Source organism: Mirounga leonina, unplaced genomic scaffold, assembly GCF_011800145.1.
Source record: "Mirounga leonina isolate KUSES-001 unplaced genomic scaffold, KU_Mleo_1.0 Mir_153, whole genome shotgun sequence".
Classification (NCBI taxonomy): Eukaryota; Metazoa; Chordata; class Mammalia; order Carnivora; family Phocidae; genus Mirounga; species Mirounga leonina.
The window spans coordinates 37898534-37921567 of NW_023270387.1; the positions used below are offsets into that span (position 1 = coordinate 37898534).

Consider the following 23034-nt stretch of genomic DNA (forward strand, 5'->3'; position numbering starts at 1 on the left):
GGGGGGTAGTTTAGATTATTATAAGTCAAATTCTTAGCACCAGAGGATATCATTTCTATTTTCCTACAGTTTTCTTTCATATCTTGCTTTGTAGAATTGCCTTATCTTAGACCAAAAAGAAACAGAAACATTCATTTTATTATTCATTAAAAACATTTCCTAGTCAGCACAATATGCTTTTCCCTGGAAAACTGTACTTGTTATTATTCTACAAAGAGGAAATTACCAGTATGATGAGAAATGCTTTTTTTTTTTTTAAGATTTTATTTATTTATTCAACAGAGAGAGACACAGCAAGAGAGGGAACACAAGCAGGGGGATTGGGAGAGGGGAGAAGCAGGCTTCCCGCGGAGCAGGAAGCCCAATGTGGGACTCGATCCCAGGACCCTGGGATCACGACCTGAGCTGAAGGCAGACGCTTAACGACTGAGCCACCCAGGCGCCCCAGGGAAATGCTTTTGTTATTAAGTGAAGCAAGAATATTCTATCATTAATACAGTATGATGTCAAAGTTGAGAAAAATGCATATAAAAAAAGGCAATATATAAAAATTATTTGGTGTCACTTAAGAATTCAGGTATTCTGAGTTAATTTTTCTCTTACTTCAAGAGCCAACATTTATGGGAAAGCTAGTCAAAGTGTACAGTTATCTGTGGCTCTGAAACAGAATAAAATTAAAACTGTGCCACCAAATATATAAACTAAAAATGTGTGTCTCATTATCACCATGATTTTATTAAGAGACATACACATTAAAAGTATGTTTCTTAAATGTTTTGGTAAGAAATGTTTTCTCAAAGACCCAGGACACACACATGTACCTGTATATTTATAAAATAATACCTATATTATGGATAATGAGGCAGAAACAAAGCTAATACTGAATATTATATATTAAGTACAATTTGTTTTCAATCATTTTTTACTGTCTTCTACTTCATTGAAAATATTATTTTGACCTAATTGATATAATCAATAAACTGTTACTTGGTTTCTTCTATACAAACTAAAATTTTCAATAAAGAAACTAAGATGTGAAATTGTACAGTAAGTTATTTTTTCCTAGGCAGCTCATTTCAAAATCTAGTTGGGAGATAAGTTAATCTGGGGTTTATCCATTTATAATCATAACTATACTGTTATCTGTAACATACAAAAAAGATTCTCCCAGGGGGAAGATTTGAGTAGAGTAAGAGGTAAGAAAATAAAAGTAAGAAGGGAACAGGTCTTCTCTTTTGGAGAAATGTTACAGAATTCAGTGGACAGGTCTCTGAAAGAGCTGGAAGAGAAACAAGTATCAGTGGTTTGGAAAGGACTCACTGATACAAGGGGCCCATTATGAGATTATTGAAAAGGGGAAGTAGCATCATGAAAGCAATGCCTTGAACAGTCATCTTCCCATGATATGCAAGAATTTCCTGCTTTCCTTCCGAAGCAAAGCACCATTTCCCACCTTCCTAAAAAAGCAAAGGGTACAGAGCTTGAAGTTAGTGATACCACCATAAGAAATCAGGCTGAGGTGATGAGGACCCGAATAAAGAGGAAGGGAGGGAACAGAGAAGAAGTAACAAAGCCGGCACCCTCTTTTCTAAGACCGAAACAATGGATGATTATGAGAAAGAAAAAGCAGCCCCGAGCTGACCTGGCACAATCAGCGAGGCTTTAGTGTTCTCCTGTTAAACATAATTTCACAGAATACCAATAACAGGAAAGGCTACCCTGTGACTATGATGGATCAAGACAAAAATCAGGCCACCAGTACTCATGTCTAAACACAGACAAAACCAGGAGTATAATCCAAACCACAAAAATGACCAAGCATCTCCTTATCTTGGCCTGAATTGAGACAAAAAGTGTGACTTGATGTATTTTTAATGTCAAATATAAGGAACAATTTTTAAAAATATTATTTATTAGAGAGAGAGAGAGAGAATTAATCGCAAGCACACTCTGTGCTGAGCATGGAGCCCGACGCAGGGCTTGATCCCACGACCTGAGATCATGACCTGAGCCGAAACCAAGAGTCAGATGTTTAACCGACTGAGCCATCCCAAGTGCCCCGAGAATGATGATTTATAATAAAAGCTATATGTGCTCATTATGATTTCAGAAAGCACCAAAAGTTATAAAGAGGGTAAATTCCTCCTTTTCCTACCACTCATAAGCAACCACTTACTGCACTTTGGTGTTTTTCTTTCTTGCTTTTTTTTGTATGAGTAACTGCTGCTTCTTTACTAGTTATAGCTTTCATAAGCCTCACTCCATTATTCCCACCTCCTGGATAATTCCTAAATGGAACTGCCCCTGTTTCCTGATAACATCCAACACTCATAAGTAGTGCCCCATTTCCTTGAAGCCTCTCCCAAATCACCTAATACAAGCCCAAATCTTACAGTAAGTCCTTTCTAATACCTGTACTGAGACACCTCCCAGTTCCCTGTTGTGAGCATTCTACCTGACTGCAACAAGTCAGAGCTTGTTCTCAGCTCTGTTCAACTATAGGTTAAGTTCCTGGTCCTCTTTGGCTAGAGGACACCAACAGTAGACTAAAAAGAAGTACAGGTATCCACTGGCTAAATCTAAAAGAATGATAACAGTTTTATTTTAAACTGTTGGCTCTCTCTCGTCTCTCATTCTATTAAACTATAGTGACAGCAAAAATAGAAAGAAATCTGGTTAGAAAAGGTAACTGCTTAAAAGATACTTTGGAACTAATGCAACAGTATGAATTAGAACTATGCTTTGTAGGGTAAGCAGTATTACAGACATGAAACAGTTTGTTATATATGTGCAGAAATTCAAAAGGGGAAAAAAATTAATACTGGTTGTGTTTGGGAGGCAGGATTAAGTGATTTTTTTTCCTGGTAACTCTCTTTTCCAAATATTTTAAAGTAAACAAAAAGCATGTCATTTAGAATGCTACAGAATATTTTAAAGATAATATTTAATAGTATTAAATTAAATATGGACTGCTACAAATAGGCTTAAGTACAAAATTTGTGGAGGTTGCCAACGGTGAAAACCTCATACCCTCATATACTTCCTATTAGCATTTATTTAGTAAAATAATTTAAAAGCAAAATTACTATTCTCTAAATAAACTTCACTCCCTCATTCAGCTTTTTGTGTAAAGAAAGAATATGTGCTTTTTGTAAAAAAGAAAAAAAAAACTATAATACATGAACATATAAAATAGAAAGTGAAACCCAGCCTCCAACAAAGGTAAACCCGTACCAACACTTTGGTGATTATCATTCCAGACAATTTTCAATGCATAAAGATGGTTTTACTCCTTTCATTTAACAAGTACACAGAACCACATGGTCCAGACGCACCATAATGATTCTATTACCAACAGTCACTAAAGCTATTCACCATTTCTCATTACAAATTACACTACAGTAAATATCTTTTGTCCACATACCCTTGTGCACAGCAATTCCATTGCCTATTTCTCTCTCTCTCACCTGCTTCCTTGGAGTCATCACCACAGACGTTCTCCTGGGCAATGGGGTAAAGACAACCAAATGCATCACAGTTCAGTGGGCTCCCTAAGAAACTTTGTTCTCGGCTTACTGAGACTCTTAGAGGGTCCCTGTCTTGATAAAAGTCTGGTTTACCTGGGAGGAAGAAAAGATGGACTCATTAGATTTTCACTTATGTTTCTAGAGTTAGTAGTTAAAACGAAAGTGGCAATTTAGATTGCAGGTAAAAATCTATGTAGCAAGAAAATAATAACCGCTTATCTTTCACACAGGCCTTTAAATTATTTCACTTCGATTTTACTAACTTTTTAATGATAGTCCCACTTCCAACACCAGATAATACTTCAGTATTGACTAATCACAGAAAAAAATGCCTGGAGAATTTACTAACCATGAATAGTATTGTAAGGTGTAGTCTTTGTTCATAAAATAGAGTCAAAAATAGCTGCAGCTAATCTGTGGTGTAAGAAATCAAGGTAGAGGTTTAACCTGGAGAGAATGGATAGACTGTAATTGGGAGGACACAAGGGGAGGGTTCTAGTTCTTGACCTGAGTGGTGGCTACATAGGGGTGGTTATTACAACAGTAATCACTGAAATAAACACTTGCAATTTGTGCACTTCTCTGAATGTTATACTTTGATACAAAAATAACAAGTAAGGAAACAGAGGAGTGGGAGATACCCAAAGTAGAAGCTAGTCTACTGTGCACAACCCTAGCAAAGCTTGGCAATTCAAGGCACCAGGTATTCCATAAGGAAAGTGTGCACCAGGGAACGAAAGACAGGGAGAATGTTTAGAAATACGTACTTGGAACAGATCCATCCCATCTCCTAAGATCCCTGTCCCTCAACATCATCCCCACAGAAGACTAAAGGTTTATTCTCTGGAGAAACTGAATCCAGTACACCCTGAAAACAGGGGGCTCAGCACCAAAAGGAAGCAACGGTGGAAAGAAGGGAGGATGCCATGAGGTAATCAGGGGTATTCAAGTCTGCAACTCAATGCAGATCCCCCCAGGTTTGGCTCCATAATAGCAACAGCCAGACTTGTATCAAGCTCAGAGGATCTTTTCCTAAAGAAACTAAACTGTGAACTGCCTCAAGGAAAAGAACTCCAGATATTAAATTGAGGGTACCCAATGAGAAACCTTTTCTAATGAAGTTCAGCAGGAAACAAGGCCCCTGCTTACAAAATTCCTACCTAGCCTTTAGCATCCCACTCAAATATGCAAGACGTTAGAGAAAAGCCTCTAAAAAATGAGAAACAAAAAAGGAACAAAAGAATTCAGACAAACGGAGAAAATACAGGAACCCAAACAAAACATTATATATATTCAAAGCAGGTAATACGTTGCACCCCTGAGAAAACAGCAGGATGCTATGAAAAAGGAAGAAAAACAAAACAAAACCAGGAAAAGAGCAAACTTATAGAAACTGCAATTTGACAGTCAAAATGAAAATTCCTAAGTTAGAAAAAAAAAATTGAGGAAATTCTTCCAGAAAGAAAAACCAAAAGCAGAAGAGATGAGCTAGAGAGGAAAACTGGAGGGTCAATATAGATCAGTATCTCTCAACACGACTTAGGAGCCTGTAGCTATTATCTTTCCTTCTACATGCCTCCTTCCCCTCCTACTGCCATGAAATATTAACTACAGATATGCTAACTTTTTATGTACACCTGTGCTTTGGTACAAAAACACAGTAAGACTTTTCACCTCCCCAAGAACCAATTCTCATCCTCTTCGGAAGCAGTAACACCCTTACTGAGAATGCATGACAGAGCTCCCCAACTTTCAAGTGGAAGGTGTTTCACAGAGAAACTGGTGTGATCTCACCTATTACAGGTATGTGAAAGAAGTATTAGTGTGAGAAGACAGATATTTAACAAACTTTAAGCAAATAAAAGGAGACAATTTACTATACAAGAAAGTTGTACAAAAAAAGGAAACAGTTTCACTGTCCTCGCAGTGAAAAACATTTACACATTAGGATGATGGTAATTTAGCTTAATTTTTCCTAAAATTCATTGCCAACTCTTGTGGTAAATATAAGAAGAAACACATAAAAGACTTGAAAAGTGGCTGCCTCTGGTAAGGTTAAGGGGTGAAGGATGGGTAGGGGCAGGAAAAAAAATGCTGTTTCATGTTATAACCTTTTAGCACTATTTGCCTTTTAAAACCATTTGCCTGTAATATTTTGACTAAAAGTATTATCCAAAGAAGTGTGATAAAGGCTAGGATAAAAGCTCCAAAGATCCAGGAGAAGGATACTTGATAGTTTAGGCCCAGTTTACCAGAGAAGGGGCCCTTAATCAGCCCCACCCAGAGGAGCAAGAGCATGAAGGGCCTAGCAGGTGAAGCTGGAGACTGAGACTCAATTTAGACTTATTCCTTGAATCGAACAGAAGCCCAATGAAGAGTTTCAAACAGGAAGATGCAGAGAGAGCTTACTCAAAATGTACCATGGGAAAATTAGAGTATAGCGAGACTGGAAACAGGAAGACATGGGGAGCTGTAGTAGCCACTTGAGGGGGCCTGCATTCCTGAGTGGGAGTGAGAACAAGTGGACAGAGGCCCAAGCTGAACAAGGAGAACTGAGAATTGGTGATTTTTATTGGGTGTCGGAGAGATAAAGACAAGGGCAGTGTTACATCTAAGTACTTGCCCTGAAAAAAGAAGGCTCAAGGATAAGGAGGTGGTGGTGAAGGGTGAGCTATATGATACATCGTTTTCCCTTTGAGACAAGATGACATTTTTGCAATCACAAACATAACTCATTAAATCATAGGAATAAAAAAAAAATCATGGGAATCAATGGTGAGAATCTCCCAGGGTGCATTCTGAATTAGGGAAAGCACTAATTCCCAAATAGCTGTGGTTTGCCAAAGTTACAACTTCCATAAGACACAATAAGGAAGCAGAAAGGGGACTGATTCTTACGAGTTACTCTGAATCTCTACCTTCCTTAATTCTTTCAGTCAGAAACAAAGGTACAATATTTTATGGCTTAAGACCAAAGCAGCAGTTAATACTGCACTTCTACGTACTTTTCTAGTGACAAAGCCAATTTTCCCCCTTAAAAAAGAATGTGCTTTGATAAATTTGATCAATTACTTGAGTCTGAATTCTAAAAATAATTATGAAATTCAAATAGGGCTATTTACTGAAGATTGCAGGGAGGACTTTTCCTAGATAATTGCATCTAGGAAGAAGTAGAGAGAAGAAATATAGTTGTAACTATCTTTAAAGCCAGGATTTTAAGCATAATAATTATCCTATAAAAAATACAAGAAAACAGCAGTGAAGCTATTGAAGTAGAAAAGCAGCAAAGAAGAAAAGAAAACACAGAGTTACTCCTAAAGAAACAGGTTTAGAAAGAAGGCAGATATGAAAGGAAGCAGAGGGAAGCAAGAGTGTCAGAAGCAGAGGATACTGAAGAATTTTTGTCTACAGTAAACAGATTTTCACCATTTACGAGAAGAAACTAGTCACTTAATGCCACATTTAAGTCCAAATTTTAAATACTGTTTATGTAAACCATTTCTTTCTTTCATGAATACTCACAGCCTGTTTCTTCAAGACAAGAAATTTAGCATGGTGAAAAAACTATTAAAAAATCCTGTTTTATCAAACCATTTATTTACCTAGTATAGACGTTCTGCCACTTGCTGGTGACTCTACCTCTGGTATAGCACTGAGTTCATGCTGGTTCAAGTCCAAGCCACATTTCACTTTTGCTACAGGGGGCTTTGAGGATCTCCTGGCCAGTTCTTTGTCCAGATGCTCACCTATCAAGTCAGTGACAGATTCAGGCATAGTACAAATCTGTTAGCATACGACAAGCTTTATTTCAGCCACCAGGTTGCTGAAGGTGAAAGTAAAGAATAATCAGGATAGTTACAATAAAAAAACGGAGTTATCTTACCACTTTGCTTGGCACCACTCTCTTCTGAAAGCAGCTGATTATCACCACAGTTGCTCCTACTCGCAAGACTAATGCCTTCCTGATCATCTCCTGCTAGGTCTTGGAGATGAGGAAGCCACTCTCTGAGCTTCTGAGTGTCTACATCACCTTCAGCTGTGGGCTTACTTATCTGAGAAAGCGGACAATTGAGGGTGGGGATGACACAAGATGAGGGATCATGTGAAGAATTCACCAGATGTGTATCATCCTTCTTAAATTAGAACCTCAACCAAATATTTCCATCAAATACACTATTGCAATTTTAGAGATTTAAAAAAATGCGAAATGCTTCTAATACAGAAAAGGTGATACTTCCATTGAAAAGTATGGCCTTTCACAGGGCTTGGACTTAAAAACTTAGTCTCTACTGTGTCTTTTAGTAAGACATTATACTTGAGTACTCTTCCCTGCTTTTCTTTCCCCATTACTTTTCCTTAAAATGACCAGGAAATCCCTACAACTCAAAGCTCTCATGAACTCAACTCAGGCTTCTTTTGAATGTCAAAGGATTTATAGAATTCAATTTAGGCTAAATCATAGATTCAGGAAGTGGCCTATTAAAATAAAATGGATAGATTCACATTCAGGAGAATATACTCATCTCCCCTACAGAGAAACCATGAATGTCAATGTGACCGTGCCAGAGTCTTCTCACCAACTCAATAACAAAGAGCACGTCTAACTGCCCATCAGCCTAAAATCATGCCAGTTTTAGAACAGGTGGTGATATTGTCACTAACGGAAAAAGGTGGTACTAATTTTGATTCAAATACAAATGTCGACAAAGTGCTATACAGAAAGCACAAGACTTGCTATTTGCATAAAAGAAATTCTGCTAATTAGTTTGCAATTTAATCTTTTTTTAAAAAAGATTTTTATTTTTGCGAGAGAGAGCGTGCCCGCATGTGCTCATGAGTGGAGGGGAAGGGGCAGAGGGAGAAGCAGACCCCCCCCACCCCCGCTGAGCAGGGAGCCCGACAGGGAACTGGATCCCAGAACCCCGGGATCATGACCTGAGCCGAAGGCAGATGCTTAACCGACTGAGCCACCCAAGTGCCCTTGCAATTTAATCTCATGGTAAGCTCAAAGCCTTTATAAAAAAACTTCAAATGGCAATCTGCATTTTTAAGGGTGTTTGCATTTGGCTATGTCAAAATAAGGCTGAAATCAGTTGGGCTTCAAACAACTATTAACCTCATAAACACCATGCAAGGTAGAGTCAATTTTTATTTTTATTTTTATTTTTTTTTGAGAGAGAGAGAATGAGAGACAGAGAGCATGAGAGGGAGGAGGGTCAGAGGGAGAAGCAGACTCCCTGCTGAGCAGGGAGCCCGATGCGGGACTCGATCCCGGGACTCCAGGATCATGACCTGAGCCGAAAGCAGCCGCTTAACCAACTGAGCCACCCAGGCGCCCTCAATTTTTATGTTTTAATTTCCAGTGTTTAAGGTAGAAAATTAAAGCAGTTAAGGTCAAACCATTTATTCTCAAATAACTGAGAATTTATTTAGGCCTGAGATTAAAAATATATCTAGCTTGTCTGAGTCGGGTTACCTCTATTAATTTAATTTCTAGGTATTCAAGTTTAATACATACCTGATTATATTTAAAGAAATCCTTCAAGGTCTCTTGATGTTTCTGTATCTGCTGCTGCAATGCTGTTTGTCTCTGTACAAGCAATTCTTCTTGGGCTTTTTGGCTATATTGCAGAACTTTCTTTTGTAGATCCAGCTGCTTCTGAAGTCCTAGGTTATCTTGCTGAGTTAAGACAGGTTGTGAAAAACACACAAGTCTATCTTGAAATCTGGGGATCATGGAATTGCTTGAGGGAGCTGCATGTTCATTCTTAGATGAATACAATTCACCATGGTTTTTAGATTTAACTTCAGCAAAAGGCAGTGGAATAAATGAATGCTCGCTTTCTGTGGGTAAAAACAAAGAGGGAATAGCATGCCCGGCAGATTCACTTTCAGTCAATTTTGTTTGTTTGTTTAACAGCAGTTCTTCTCGGTCCTTCTCATTAGAATGCACCACTTCCCTCTGTAAGTCCAACTGGGCTGTCAAAGAATCTTGCAGAGGCAGAACAGGTAGTGATGAACTTGAAGGTCTATCCTGGGATGTTGGGATCTCAGGATGACTTGAGGGAACAGTACTGTTACTTCTGGTTGCAAGAGGCTTTTGGATTCTTTCAGAGTCAGCAACAGGCGGTGCTCCCTGGGATAATGATGAAGAGCTAATCTGCTCAGATGATACCCTTTTCTCCAATTTACTTAGTCTTTGCAAAAGTACTTCTTCTTGGACTTCCTGTCTAGATCGAATGGCTTTCCTTTGTATTTCTAACTGCTCTTGAAGTACTTTCAAATCACCCTGGGGAAGCTGGACAAAATGCTCAGAAGATAACTCTTCCTCAAATTTATACTGTCTGGGCAAAACCAATTCTTTCTGGGTTTTCTTGCCACACGGAAGGGAATTTCTTTGTGCATACAAGCGTTCCTGTTGAAGTGCAATCAAGTGATCTTGCTGAGGTAAAATAGGCTGTGATACACCTAAAAGCCCATCAGGCAATCCTGGTGTCTCAGAATGTCTTGAGGAACCTGTATTATCACTCTTAGTTGAATATGGTTCTTGGATTCTTCCGGATTCACTAAGAGGTGATGAAGCAAATGAATGCTGTATAACTGGGGGTAGGAAGGAAGAGGAGCCAACCTGCTCAGGAGCTTTTCTTTGCTTCCACTCACTCTGTTTGTGCAAAAGTAATTCTTCCTGAGCTTCCTGTCTAGATTGAACGATAGCTTCTCTCTGTGTAGCTAACCTTTCTCCAAGCACCTTCAAATTATCTTGTTGAGGCCGAATAAGTTGTGATATCCTCAAAAGCCTATCCTGCAATTGTGGGATCTGAAGATGGCTTGCAAGATTTTTACCATCACTCTCTGTTGAAGGAGGCTCCTGTGTTGTACCAGATTCAGCAGAAGGTAACGAAGTAAATGAAGGCTGTCCTACCTGGGGTCTGAATGAGGAGTCAGTTTGTTCCGAAGATACATTTCCTTGGGTTTTCTGGCTAAAATGAAGGACCGCCTTCTCTGTATCCAGCCATTCTTGGTGTTCCTCCAAGCCAAGCTGTGAAAATCCCAGAAGTCTTTCCTGAAATCTCGGAATCTTAGACTGGCTTAAGGGAACTGTACTGTCACTCTTGATTGGCATAAATTCCTGGAATCTTTCAGACTCAGCTACCTGGGACAGGGATAAAGAGGTGCCAGTCTGTTCAGAAGAAACTATTTTTTCTAATTCATGTGGTTTGTGTACAAATTCCCGAGTTTCTTGTTCAGCACCAAGCATTACCCTGTGTGTGTGTGACTGTTCTTCAAATGCTGTCAAATTTTCTTGCCGTGGCAGGTTATGCTGTGGGAAACCACGAGGCTCATCCTGAAATGCTGGGATTACCGGATGACTGGAGGGAAGAACACTCTCCTTTTCAGATAAATAAAAGTTCTGAATTCTTCTTGGCTCAGTTTTAGCAGAAGTTTGTGAAGTAACTAAAGACGGAGAAACCGCTGGTGGAAGTGAAGAACTCATTTGCCCAGACTTACTGTCTCCCAAATCCCTTGGTCTATGCAAAAGCAATTCTGCCTGGGCTTCCCGCCCGGCCTGAAGAGCATCCCTCTGTGTAGTCACCTGTTCTCGGAGCAACTGCAAACTATCATGCAGAGGTAGGAACTGCTGTAGGAAACTCAAGGACCCAACCTGAGATTTTTGGTCTTCAGACTGGCTTGAGAGAAGTCCCTTTGCACTCTCAGATGAAAACTGCTCCTGGATCTTTCTAGAATGAGTGCCAGCAGAAGGTAGTGAAGTAAATGTATGCTGAGCTATGTGAGAAGGGAGAGAAGGGGGTGCAGTCTGTTCAGACCATATTCTTCCATTCAATTCACTCTGTTTATGTACACATGATACTTCCTGGGCTTCTCGCCTCGCCTGAAGGCTGTCCCTCTGAATATTTAACTGTTCTTGGAGAAATTTAAAATTATCTTGCTGTGATAAGACAGGCTGTGAAAAACTCAAAAGCCTATCCGGAAGTCGTGGGAGCCCAAGATGGCCTGAGGGAACTGCAGTATCATCCCTGGTTGGAGAAGATTCCTGGATTCTCCCCGATGCAGCTCTGGCAGAAGGCAGTGTGGCAACTGAATCCAGAGATACTAATGGAAGGGAGACAGAGAGGCCAGTTTGTCCTTCCAATTCTTTCTGTTTGTACAAAAGCAATCGTTCCTGAGCTTCCTGTCTTGACCGAAGAACTTCCTTCTGTAGGTCTAACTGTTCTTGGAGAGCCTTCAAATTACCCAGCTGGGCTGTGATATTCTCTGAGGTTGGTAAAGACTTATCCTGCATTTGGCTGATTACAGAATGACTTACAGAAACTGCACTTTTGCTCATGGCTGAAAAGGATTCCTGGATTTTTCCAGATCCAACTGCAGCAGGCAGAGAACTAAAAGCATGCTCAGCTGACAGTGGCTGGAATGAAGAACGTTCAGTTAGGATGGAGGGTATACTTTCCTTGTTCTCTGAGAACCTTTGATGGGGATCTGAAGTTTGAAAAGTTGTTGCCCTAGATATTTCAGCTATTTCTTTAGGATCCTGTATTAGCAGCCTATCATGTGACAAAGGCTTTGAAAGTGTATGAGAATCTTTATGAACCAATTTATAGTCTCTCTGTTGTACTTCACTCTGCGAGAGTTGCTTAGGTTGTTCCTGCGATTCCAAAGACTGCCTGTCTAAAACATCTGAAGTGATTAATTTGTCTGTTTCTACCTGTCTTTGTGGAAAGAGACTTTCTCTTGGAACCTGAAAATAATCTTGTTCTAATTTGGAGATCTGTATGGATGGTATAGGTTGATATTTGTTAGGACTCAACTTGGGTCTCTGACCTTGATCCCAATGCTCTGATATAACAGTGGGTCTTTGAGAATTCTGTGGCAGTACTGATATAACAGAATCAGGTATCAATGAAGTGGCTAACCCGGATGAGTACTTTCCTTTTAACACAGTCTGATATTCGAGTAATCGTTTCCTGGCTGTTTCAACAGACTGTCTGTGAAACCTATAACAAGCACAAAAAACCAAAGATTATTCTTTCTTGATGAAAAAAATGCCCTATATTCTCAAGTGTCTACACATTAAATTCAACAAATAGCAATTTAGGTTTGGCCATTATCATGATGGAAAAAGAACAACATTCATATTGTTCTTTGGGAAACTTATATACTATAGTTCGAAGGGAATTCTGATTAGATCTTCATATAAAACAAATAATAAATCCTGAAGAGGCAGCCACACAGTATATCACATATAAATTGTACCCTAGCTAATACCTGTTCTGCTGTAAAAGCTGATGTTGATAGTTACGAATCATCTGCCTATGATTATCTTCATCAGAAGTTACACTGTATGGTGCTGGAGCAGTGCCAACCTAATAAAAGACAAAGCTACTAATTAAAAGGCAAATCCAGAAACAAGTACTAAAGTATTTTATATAAACTGAAGTTCTACAACTGTAAACTTTCATACAGCTTTATTTTTCGTAAAAAAGACTGGCACTTCCATTATTAAGAAATGAAGTAATCCACCATTCTCCTTTAGTGCCAAGTCCAAGAGCTCAACACACACTTTATTTATAAATCAAGGTCACATATACTTGTACCCTTTAGAAACTGAAAGATGAAAGCCATTAGGTCTGTATAAGCTCACATATACATGTATCTATATCTACTTATATATGCACACACAGTGTTAAAAGAAAAAAAATTACCAAATAAAAATTACAAATGCATTTTACTTTCCTGAATGCTACGACTGCTCATATTTTCTTATCCCCCAACAACCTATGTAGGGATGAGATTTCCTGCATCCTACCCCAGTCTGCTGTGTTCTTTGCCTTTTTTCTTCTTCCAGCTGAGCCTTGAAGCAATCAGTTTCTAATCTTAACTTCTGTTGTTCAATTTGTTCAAGTAATTCCAACTGCTTTTGCTTCTGCTCTTCTATTTCCATTATCTAAGTAACAAAAATACTACTATCTATTAACAACAAACTCAGACAAAAGAAAAGTTTATATGAATTACATTGACAAGAAACCGATCTCATCACCAAGAATACCAGTTACCTGAGAAGAAAGTGGTAATGTTTTATCTGTTACTGCCCCTGCCAGAGGGAGGAAGAGGGTGAGATGGGAAAAGGAGGAAGGAGAAAAAGAGACAGGGAAGGAAAAAATAAACACATTAACTGTCCCCACTTCCTGTGGGAGCACGGTGAAACCTTGCTCACCACTCAAGACCCACCTCCAGAGAAGCAGCAAATGATGCTCAGCCAAATTCTGTGTTTGCATCTTTAAATTTACAGTGTTCTCAGCAAGAAAAATGACTGAAGAAATTAAATATCAAGGCCTCACAAATAATTTGACTTCTTAGGCATACCCATAAAGGGAGTACAGTTATCTAGAGGCCAAATAATATATGAGCAACATTCTGTGTCTTCTGTCAGGTGTGAAACAGACGGGAAGACAATGGCAGAGGGCTGACACATAAACTCTAGTATTACACCAACACACACACACACACAAACACACAGAGATCCAAATAATTAGAACATGTCAGAGGAGCTCCACGCTTCCTAAGGACAGGGACTAGTCTGACTGGTCGTGTGCTAAATCCAGTACCTACTACAGTCCCTAGAACACACATAACACATAAATATATATATTTTTAAACTTTTTCTAAAGCTTTATTGAGAAATATTTCACATACCATAAAATTCACCCAAAGTATTTACTTCAGCCTTTTTATATATTCACAGGGTTGTGCGAACATTACCACAAACTAATCTTAGGACTTTTTCAGTACCCCAAGAAGAAATCCCATACACACTAGCAGCCATTCCTCTTTCCTGCTTTCCCCTCATCCTTCCACCAGACTCAACCTTATCAATTATTAATCTACTTGCTGTCTCTAAGTATTTGCCTATTCTGGATATTAAAATAAATAAAATTATACAATATGTGCTCTTATGTGACCGCTTTCTTTCGGTTAGCATGTTCCCATAGTCCATCGATGTTGAAGCAGCAGACACATAAATATTTACTGAATAAGTAGAACAAGGAATATATGGGTAATTTTATGAAGAGGAACACTTCTGCTACAGATAATGAAGAATAATCTTGTTTTCAAAATAAAAAATGTCTCAATCTGGTATTTTACCTATTCCTTCAGGCAAGAGGGCTACAGCTGAGTTCTTGTCTGCATCTTCCCTACTTTCCCCTCACTCACGGGAGCCACTGAACTTAGACCATTTACATTTCTGTAGTACCTCTAGAACTACACTATCAATACAATAGTTACTAGCTACATGTGACTCTTAAAATTTAAATGAATTAAAATAAAACTGAAAATTCAGTTACTCAGTTATACTAGTCATATTTCAAGTATTCAATAGCCCATGCAGCTAGGAGGTACCATAACGGGACACAGATATGGAACATTTCCATAACCAGAGAAAGCTCTACTGGACAATACTGCTTTAGAATACTGATTAGAAAACACTCATCTGAGAAGAAATACTGGTTTACAGAATTCTTACTTCCCAGCTGTATTTTCATAAAAACTATGACTATAAACTAGCTTAGTGACAATTAACATCTTTCAAGGAAATCTGTGTTAAAAAAAAATCTTGTATTAAAGCAAATGGGACCAAAATTATAGTTAAGGAGGTTGAATTAACAATTTTTCTTCTGAAATACTATTTTTCAAAAAAACTTTTGAGGTTATAAAGCCTAGCTGAACTCAACCAATATTTATTGAACACTTACTATGTACAAAGCATTGCACCAGAAACTGTAAAGTAAATAGAATTTTCAAAAAAGATAGTCTCTAACAAAAGTATTAAATATAAAACAGAATGCAGTAAGGGTCAAATGAGTAGTACAAGCAAAGATGAAGTATCTTCTATCAGCTGAATGAATAAAACAAGACAGAAGAAATAGTATCAAAAGCAGCCAGACAGTAAGACAAATTTCATTGATCACACAAAATTATAGAACCTAGGGGAAGAAAGAAACCTCTAAAAATAAAAATTTCAGATTACCTGTTTCTGCCTTGCTGCCATTCTAATTCTGGCTGCTTCTTCTTGAGGATGAAGTAGAACTGAACTCTGAGCTACAGCTGTGATAGGCTGAGCCTCCTTTATTTCTAAGAGAATCCCTAAAACAAAAATTAGTTTCAATAATTTAGAATTCTGACAACGCTATAATTCTCTTTATTCATTTACCACATATGTAATTTTATTAGGAAAAAAATGTTAAGTTGAGCAACTTTAATTTGAGAATGTGATAAAAAAGAAATACCTTTTTCCTTTTCAGAGTCTATATCCAATGAAAGTGGTTTCTCTTCACTAGTAAGTGGTCCAGAGTCAACTGTTAGAGTATCACTCTCAGCAACTGTAGTAGATATATTATTAGGAACATATTATCACTGTAAGCCTAAATCTGAACAAAGTAACAAAAACCTGCATTTGGATTAACAATTCAATTTTGGCTCGTCTGTCATATTTAGTTAAGATCCAGTCTTGTTCCAGATGACTGCATATTTTATACATTAAACTTGAGCCTAGTACCAGAAGACAGATGGGAGACTAAAATTGTGAACCAAAAGGAAAAAAATGAAGAACTGATTAAAAAGGTTTACTGACAGTTTCAAACACAAGGAAAAAGCAAAGAAGGATAGACAAAGCAAGACACCTAAGTTTAAAGAGAAGCTTAAGGAATGTATCCCTGCCATTTTTAGATAGGATTTTTCTTATTTCTGAAATCAGAACAGAGAAGGAAAAGGAAGTTAAAGCAGTTTCTTGGACCATATCAGGGTAGTCAGAAACTCTGCATCAAGCATTCATTCATTCACTCACTCATTTATACAGCTCCTACTTACGTGCTGCATGCTGGGGATACAGTGGCAAATTTTAAAAAGGCCTAAAGGAGGTTTTACAGGGCAAGTGGGGGGACAGAAACATTAATCATCCTAAGAAAAAATTACAAAACTAGTAACTGGTAAGTGCTATATAAGAGAAAGAAAGGATTATGCAGTAGAGTATTACAGGAGAATCTAAATTAGACTAGGGGCTCAGGTGAGATTTGTCTTAGGAAATGACATTTAGGCAGGCATCTGAAAGGTAAGAAGGAATGAGCCAGGTAAAGAAGGTGGGGAGGTAGGAATGAATAGGAGATGTAGTCAGACAAACGGGAGAATGAATGAAGCAAGATTATGCTGAAGAAAGCCAACTCGTACAGGGCCTTTTAAAAAATAACGTGGTTATGGATTGAAGACGAAAGAGCCTCCTTTTACTGAATTCTAAAACCACATTCTCTCCTACTTTGTCGGCCACTCCTTTTTACCACCTTTGCTGTCTGCCCCTTCTTTAGTCATCTTATAAATGGTGGAGTCCCTCAAATGGTGTCATAAGACCTCTTCTCACTAAATTCTTTCTCCTAGAAGAGTTCTTCTATGCCCATGGCTTTAAATATCATATCTACATCTGACTTCCAATCCACTCTTGTTTTAAGCTACTCAATCCAGCAAATACTAATTGAGCATCTTTTATGTTCAAGGCACTGGTCTTGCCCTGGGGATACAGCAATAAAGAAAACCTAGTTCCTCTCTTCAATGGAATTGAAGGATGTACAGGGTGGAGAAAGGGTCAAGAAGCAACTAAACCAAGGAAGTAAATTTATGGTCCAGGGGGTGCTGGTAAGAGCAACGGAAGGAGTGAAGGTAAGAGCTACGGAGAAAAAAAAAGCAGGGTAAAGGGGATCGGGAGTGAAGGCTATAGGAGGAGGAGGAGGAGTGTAGAAACCTGCCATTTTATTATTTTTTTAAAGATTTTATTTATTTGACAGAGAGAGACACAGCAAGAGAGGCAGAGGGAGAAGCAGGCTTCCCGCTGAGCAGGGAGCCAGATGTGGGGCTCGATCCCAGGATCCCAGGACCACGACCCGAGCCAAAGGCAGAAGCTTAAAGACTGAGCCACCCAGGCGCCCCAAAACTTGCCATTTTATATAGAGTGAACAGAGAAGGCCTCACTGAGAAAGCCATGTCTCAGCAAGTATCTGAAGGAAGTGAGTGAGGCATAGAAATATCCAAGAGCTCCCCAGCCAAAAAGACCAGCAATTTGCAAAGGCCATGTAAGTCATGTTTGCTATGTTTGAGGAACAGCCAGGAAGCCAATGCCTATGGTGAGTAGTTTGGGAGGGAGGTGTGGGAGAAAATGAAGTTAGAGAAAGTGAGGGTGAAAGAAATGGTGGGAGAGGGGTATATATGTGTATGTATTATACAAGGCTTTGATGCCACTGTAAGACTTTGGTTTTAACCGAATGAATTGGGTAGTTGTTGGAAGCCTTCCCCGAGGAATGACTAGAGGTGATTTGTGCTTTATTTATTTATTTATTTATTTTTTATTCTTATGTTAATCCCCGTGATTTGTGTTTTAAGAAGATTCTGGGACTAGATCGTAGCAGGGAGGTGCAAAATCTGCAGACAGACCAGTTAGGAGGCCAATGCCAAGAATTTACAATGGACAAGAAACATAGCCTAAACTAGGATGGTAGGTGGTGAGAACTGGCTGGAGTGTGGATAGGTTTGGAAGTGAGACCAACAGGATTGGCAATGATTTGGATGTAGGATATAAAGAATGGGAACCAGAACACCAAGCTTTTCAACTTGAGCGACAGAATTTCATTGCCACTTATTGAAATGTGGAAGCATGTAGGAAAAGCAAGGGGAGGGTGAGAAGGGATATTAAGAGTTCACTTTCGGAAAAGTTTAAGATGTGATTATAAGATGTCAAATAGACATTTAAGTAAATGAGTGTAGTTCAAAGGAGAGGTCAAGGCTAGAAAGACACTCAGATGTCATCAGAATAAAGATGATAATGTAAAGTCATGACAATAGCATTCAAGCAGGGAGTGTGAAAGGATCAGAGAAACAAGCTCTGGGAGCAATGACTAGTGGTTGTAGAGATGAGAACAGCAGCAAAAGAAATCAAAAAGGAGGAGCCACTATGGTAGGAAAACTGAGAGGGTGGTGTCAAGAGGTCAAGTGAAGAAATTAGTTCCAGATCTCCTGTTGTACTTAGGATAAAGTCCAAAATCTAGACATAGACTGTATGTCACTTCTTTCAGAAGCCTGGTAGCAAAATACTTCCATACAAATCCAATCATATTTTTTAAAAAGTACAGAAGATAAAACTCTAAGGAAAAAAAAAAAACGAAAGAGGAATTACATCATCACGACTCATCTGTTAGTCTGTAAGTCCACATAATGTTCTGGCTTGACCTTTGTAACTTCTGGAAATTTATTTCACAGCCTTTCATCTACCAAAAAAAACTTCTTTAAGAGTGACAAAGAAACCAAATTTCTGGTGGCAATGTGAAATAAACACACAATACAACGTATTCAAAAGCTGTTAACCTGTTCATATTCTTTGATTCAGGAATTCTTTCAAGAGTTGTTCCTAAGGAAATAAAGATGTACGCAAAGACTACTAAAAGGATGCTCACAATAGCACAAAAAAATAACAAGAAAAATTAGAAACTGGCTAAATGTTTTAACAATAACAAACTGGTTAATTTTGATTCATCAGTTACATTGGACTATTACTAATATATACGGCTGACCCTTGAACAATGCCAGAGTTAGAAGCCAAACCCCCCACTTACAACTTCTGACTCTCCAAAAACTTTACTAATAGCCTACGTTGGCTGGGAGCCTTACCAATAACATACTCAGTTGATTAACACATACTTTGTATCTTATATGTATTACATACTATATTCTTAAAATACCTAACTTTCTAATTTTTTCTGTAACTTTAGGCTGTGCAGTTTGTTTTTTCGAACTGTCATAACCTTCAAAAAATCTTCTGTTTATGCAAAAAAACCAAGCATATAATTAGACCCATGCAGTTCAAACCCATTTTTCAAGGGTCAACCATGTATAAATAATACTACTACGTTAAAGTGTGTCTGGAAGAAGGTTCATGAAGGTTTTTAAACATTTACCGCCTTGAAGTAGCAGCACTATGGGCTTTAAGCATTTTCTTCCTTTTGACCACTATTCTTTGATGTTTCAGGAATGAGCATATTTTTGAACAACTTAGAAAGGTGTGCTACAAAATGAGACTTCTGGAGAGAACCACCTTGTTCCTGCCCAGAAGATGATGTTCTCTCTTCACCAACAGTTGCTCCTGATTCGACTGTTGGTGCTTTACTCTCGGTTTCACTAAGAGTTGTAATCACTTCACTTTCATCCTCAGATGTGGATTTAATTGTCCAGAGAGATTTTTGGCTTCGGATCTTATTTAATAATTTTTTAAAAAGAATTTTTGAAGGGACCTGGTGGGTCTTCATTGCCAGGGGAACTAAAAGAAAAGAAAAAAACTTACTCAGGACCTGTTATATACCAAGCAAATTATTCCAGTTTACTTAACAACCGCACAAACACTAGTTAAGAAAAAAGCACAACTTTATATTCCTCCATATTTTTCATTTATAATTTAACAGCACGTACAATTATATTTGACCCCAATTGCAATTTTATAACCAGGAATAATTTTCAATTTAAATTTAAATAAAGGCACCAAAATTCAACTATTTTCCAACAATATGCATGCAACACCGATTTTAAGCTTAAAATTTATCACGGAGAGGTTTATTCTGCTTCCTAATGATGACAGAATGCATATCACATAATTAACCTGTGAGATTAGCATTCAAAATGTTCTGTAAGACTTTATACTCTATCCTAGAGAAGGGTCCCAAATATGGGTCTGTACTTCTTAGTAAGCTACAGAGGAAAACGTTACTAGTTATAACCTTAAAAGCCAATCAGGTGCTCCCAAATTATTCCTGGTACTATCTGGAGAAAATTTTTCCCGCCTATCTTCATAAAGAGATCCCTTTCAGTTAAAAAGAAAATTCTTCAGTTATTTCCCCATTCTTCCCTATGGGTTGGTGGTACAACACCAAAACTCAGCATAGTACAAACAATTCTCTAAAACTGTGCTGTAAATACATGGTTCTCTGGCTTAATCAAGGAATAAAATTTAAGAAATCCATTAAAGTTGAAAACTGGCGAACTGCAGTTTTGCCTGACATACTTTTTTAAAAACTTTTTAATTTTAACTTACAAACAATAAAGCACACAAAAGCTAAGAGTAGAGCTCAGAGTTTTACATGTATCTATGTAACACCATCCAGATCATTATGTAGAACATTACGAGCACCTAGAAAGCTCCCTCATGCCCCTTCCCACTCAGTACACCCCTAAGATAACCACTGTTCTAATCTCAAGACCAGATTAGTTTTGTCTGTTTACTTTAACTTCATAAATATGGAATTATATTTAGGTATTCTTTTCTGCCTCGCTTCTTTCAATCATCATTAGTCTGTGACGCACTCATATTTAAGAAATTAAATTTGTTGCCAGTATTTTTAAAAATGGATTTTTTGAATCAATGGGATTCCTACATTCTTTTGAAAAATCAAGAGAGCTGGCAACATTGAGCAATTCCAAATGGGATTAGCAGGAGCTGAAAAGTAACTGTCCCTTTGGATAAGGCAAGAATTACAATTCTGACAAACTAGAGATCTGAATAATACTCCCAATTAAAAAACTGAAAACGCTGGATGAAACAGTAAAACTATCTTCCTTAAAGGCACTGCTGATCTGGTAAGGAAATCAAAGATTCTTCAGAGGCTAGAAAGAAAGTATAACTGGGAATTCTGGAAGGAAGTGAACCTTAAACCCATCTTCTGATGTTTCTGACAAACTACAGTAACCTTACACTGTTAGACAGCAGTGTGGACATAGGAGACAGGGATAGAACGTAGAGTCTAATAGGAGTCTCACCCGAGGAGTTGAACAGGAGACCCACATAGAGTTGGAACCTCAAAGGGGTACCTATCCACAGTATAGGATAAAGATTTATAAGAAAGCTTGAGTGGTTTTGAACAAAGGCAGTATTAGTAGGTGGCAGGGGAGGGGGAGAGATCAAAATAAAGAGAACTTGGTCTCTAAGGAGACGTGAAGTAAAGGGGGAGGTGTTACAGGTAATGTTCACTGGTCTGGCTTAAGACAATTACAGACTGTGGTATCATTCACTAACATGAAGAAGACAAAGTTTCAGTACGCAAGGGAGGTTTAAATGTATAGTCAGACAGGGAGCTTTAAGTAGCTGTGAGACAGCCAAGTGAAAGAATTAAGAATGGTGGGGAGAGAGGTGAAGTTTAGAAGAGAGACTGAAGTTTGTGTTACTCATTATTGTTCATGAAGTACTTAGCAGTAATTAACATAGCAGGATCTTTGCTGATTTGATGAAGTCTAAAGATAATGCTGAGCCTTCAAAGAAATTCAGAATTGGGCATCTAACTTAACCTAAAAATCTTCAGACTATATGTACATGTGAACAAAATGACTTTCCTCCTATGTATATGAAAAGGATCTTTAATGATGGAAAATCTAAAAACATGGCTTCTTTCTTCCATCACTCCCATTAGTATTAGTCATTTGTTTGCACTAAAATTAGACCAGATTTTCCTGTTGGCAAATTACTAGCATTTTTTTTCTATGAAATATGGTAATATTCAGCTCAGAAGTTGTTTTTACCGTCTGCTTCACTAGAACATATTGTTTCAGCTTCTGTCACTGGAATGTTTTCAGTTTCTCCTACACTTTCTTGTTCCATTGAAAGGTCCAGTTCTTCATCTTGGATCTGATCAGTCACAGTGGGCAAAGTTTCTGGTTCGAGGTGCAAAATCAGGTTTCCTTTCACTTCTCAGTAAAGAAAGAGAGAGATAGGTTTCCATTCTGAAATGACTAAAAAGAACTTGAGCATAAAATTTTAAAGGCCATTTGTTTTTTAGGATTTTATTTATTTGTCAGAGAGAGAGACAGTGAGCACAAGCAGGGGCAGAGGCAGAGGGAGAAGCAGGCTCCCCGCCGAGCAAGGAACCCGATGCAGGGCTCAATCCCAGGACCCCGGGATCATGACCTGAGCTGAAGGCAGATGCTTAACCGACTGAGCCACCCAGGTGTCCCATGAAAGGCCACTATCATTTCTAAGTCTAAAATATGAGGGCCACTTTCAAACCAAGAACTCATCCCAACATAAAAACTGCTTTGTCAATACAAATGTATTCCCCCAGCAAAACACTTAGAAGCACTGCTGAAAGCTTACGGCAAGTGAAAGAGTCTTACTCCTGTCTGCATTGTACATGTCTTCAAAGGCAAATTCCAGCTCTCTCTGCCAGTCTTCTTTCATTTCACTGCGTTTGTACGGAAGCTCAGCTAGTTGTGGTGGCATCTGCGCTACAGTCTGTCTCCTACGTGCCAGGTCCTCTTGGTGGAGCTGTTTGAGTTCTTTCATTAGTTTCTCCTGAGTCTTCAAGAAGAGGGACTTAATCAACAACAGTTCAGTCACAGACTTTAGACAGTGACATTAACAGGAAGGGAAAAGTGGAGAAATCATGAGGAACAAGGCCTGGAGTTTTCTCCCTGCCCC

At 38.4% G+C, this 23034-nt stretch overlaps 1 protein-coding gene across 6 annotated transcripts in view; it reads right to left on the reverse strand.

Moving 5' to 3' along the window:
* The window catches only part of CEP295 (centrosomal protein 295), a 53910-nt gene that overhangs the window by 7640 nt on the left and 23236 nt on the right, over window positions 1–23034 (reverse strand). For 4 of the 6 annotated variants that reach the window (XM_035009381.1, XM_035009378.1, XM_035009384.1 and 1 more), the window contains 11 exons: window positions 22731–22914; window positions 22140–22307; window positions 19672–19893; window positions 15830–15922; window positions 15571–15686; window positions 13351–13488; window positions 12810–12907; window positions 9046–12538; window positions 7411–7579; window positions 7130–7273; window positions 3468–3620 (listed from right to left, as the gene is read on the reverse strand). In XM_035009381.1, coding sequence (XP_034865272.1) covers window positions 3468–3620; window positions 7130–7273; window positions 7411–7579; window positions 9046–12538; window positions 12810–12907; window positions 13351–13488; window positions 15571–15686; window positions 15830–15922; window positions 19672–19893; window positions 22140–22307; window positions 22731–22914 — 4978 coding nt within the window. The remainder of the gene's footprint in view (window positions 1–3467; window positions 3621–7129; window positions 7274–7410; window positions 7580–9045; window positions 12539–12809; window positions 12908–13350; window positions 13489–15570; window positions 15687–15829; window positions 15923–19671; window positions 19894–22139; window positions 22308–22730; window positions 22915–23034) is intronic. The other 2 variants (XM_035009379.1, XM_035009382.1) reach the window with 2 other exon arrangements.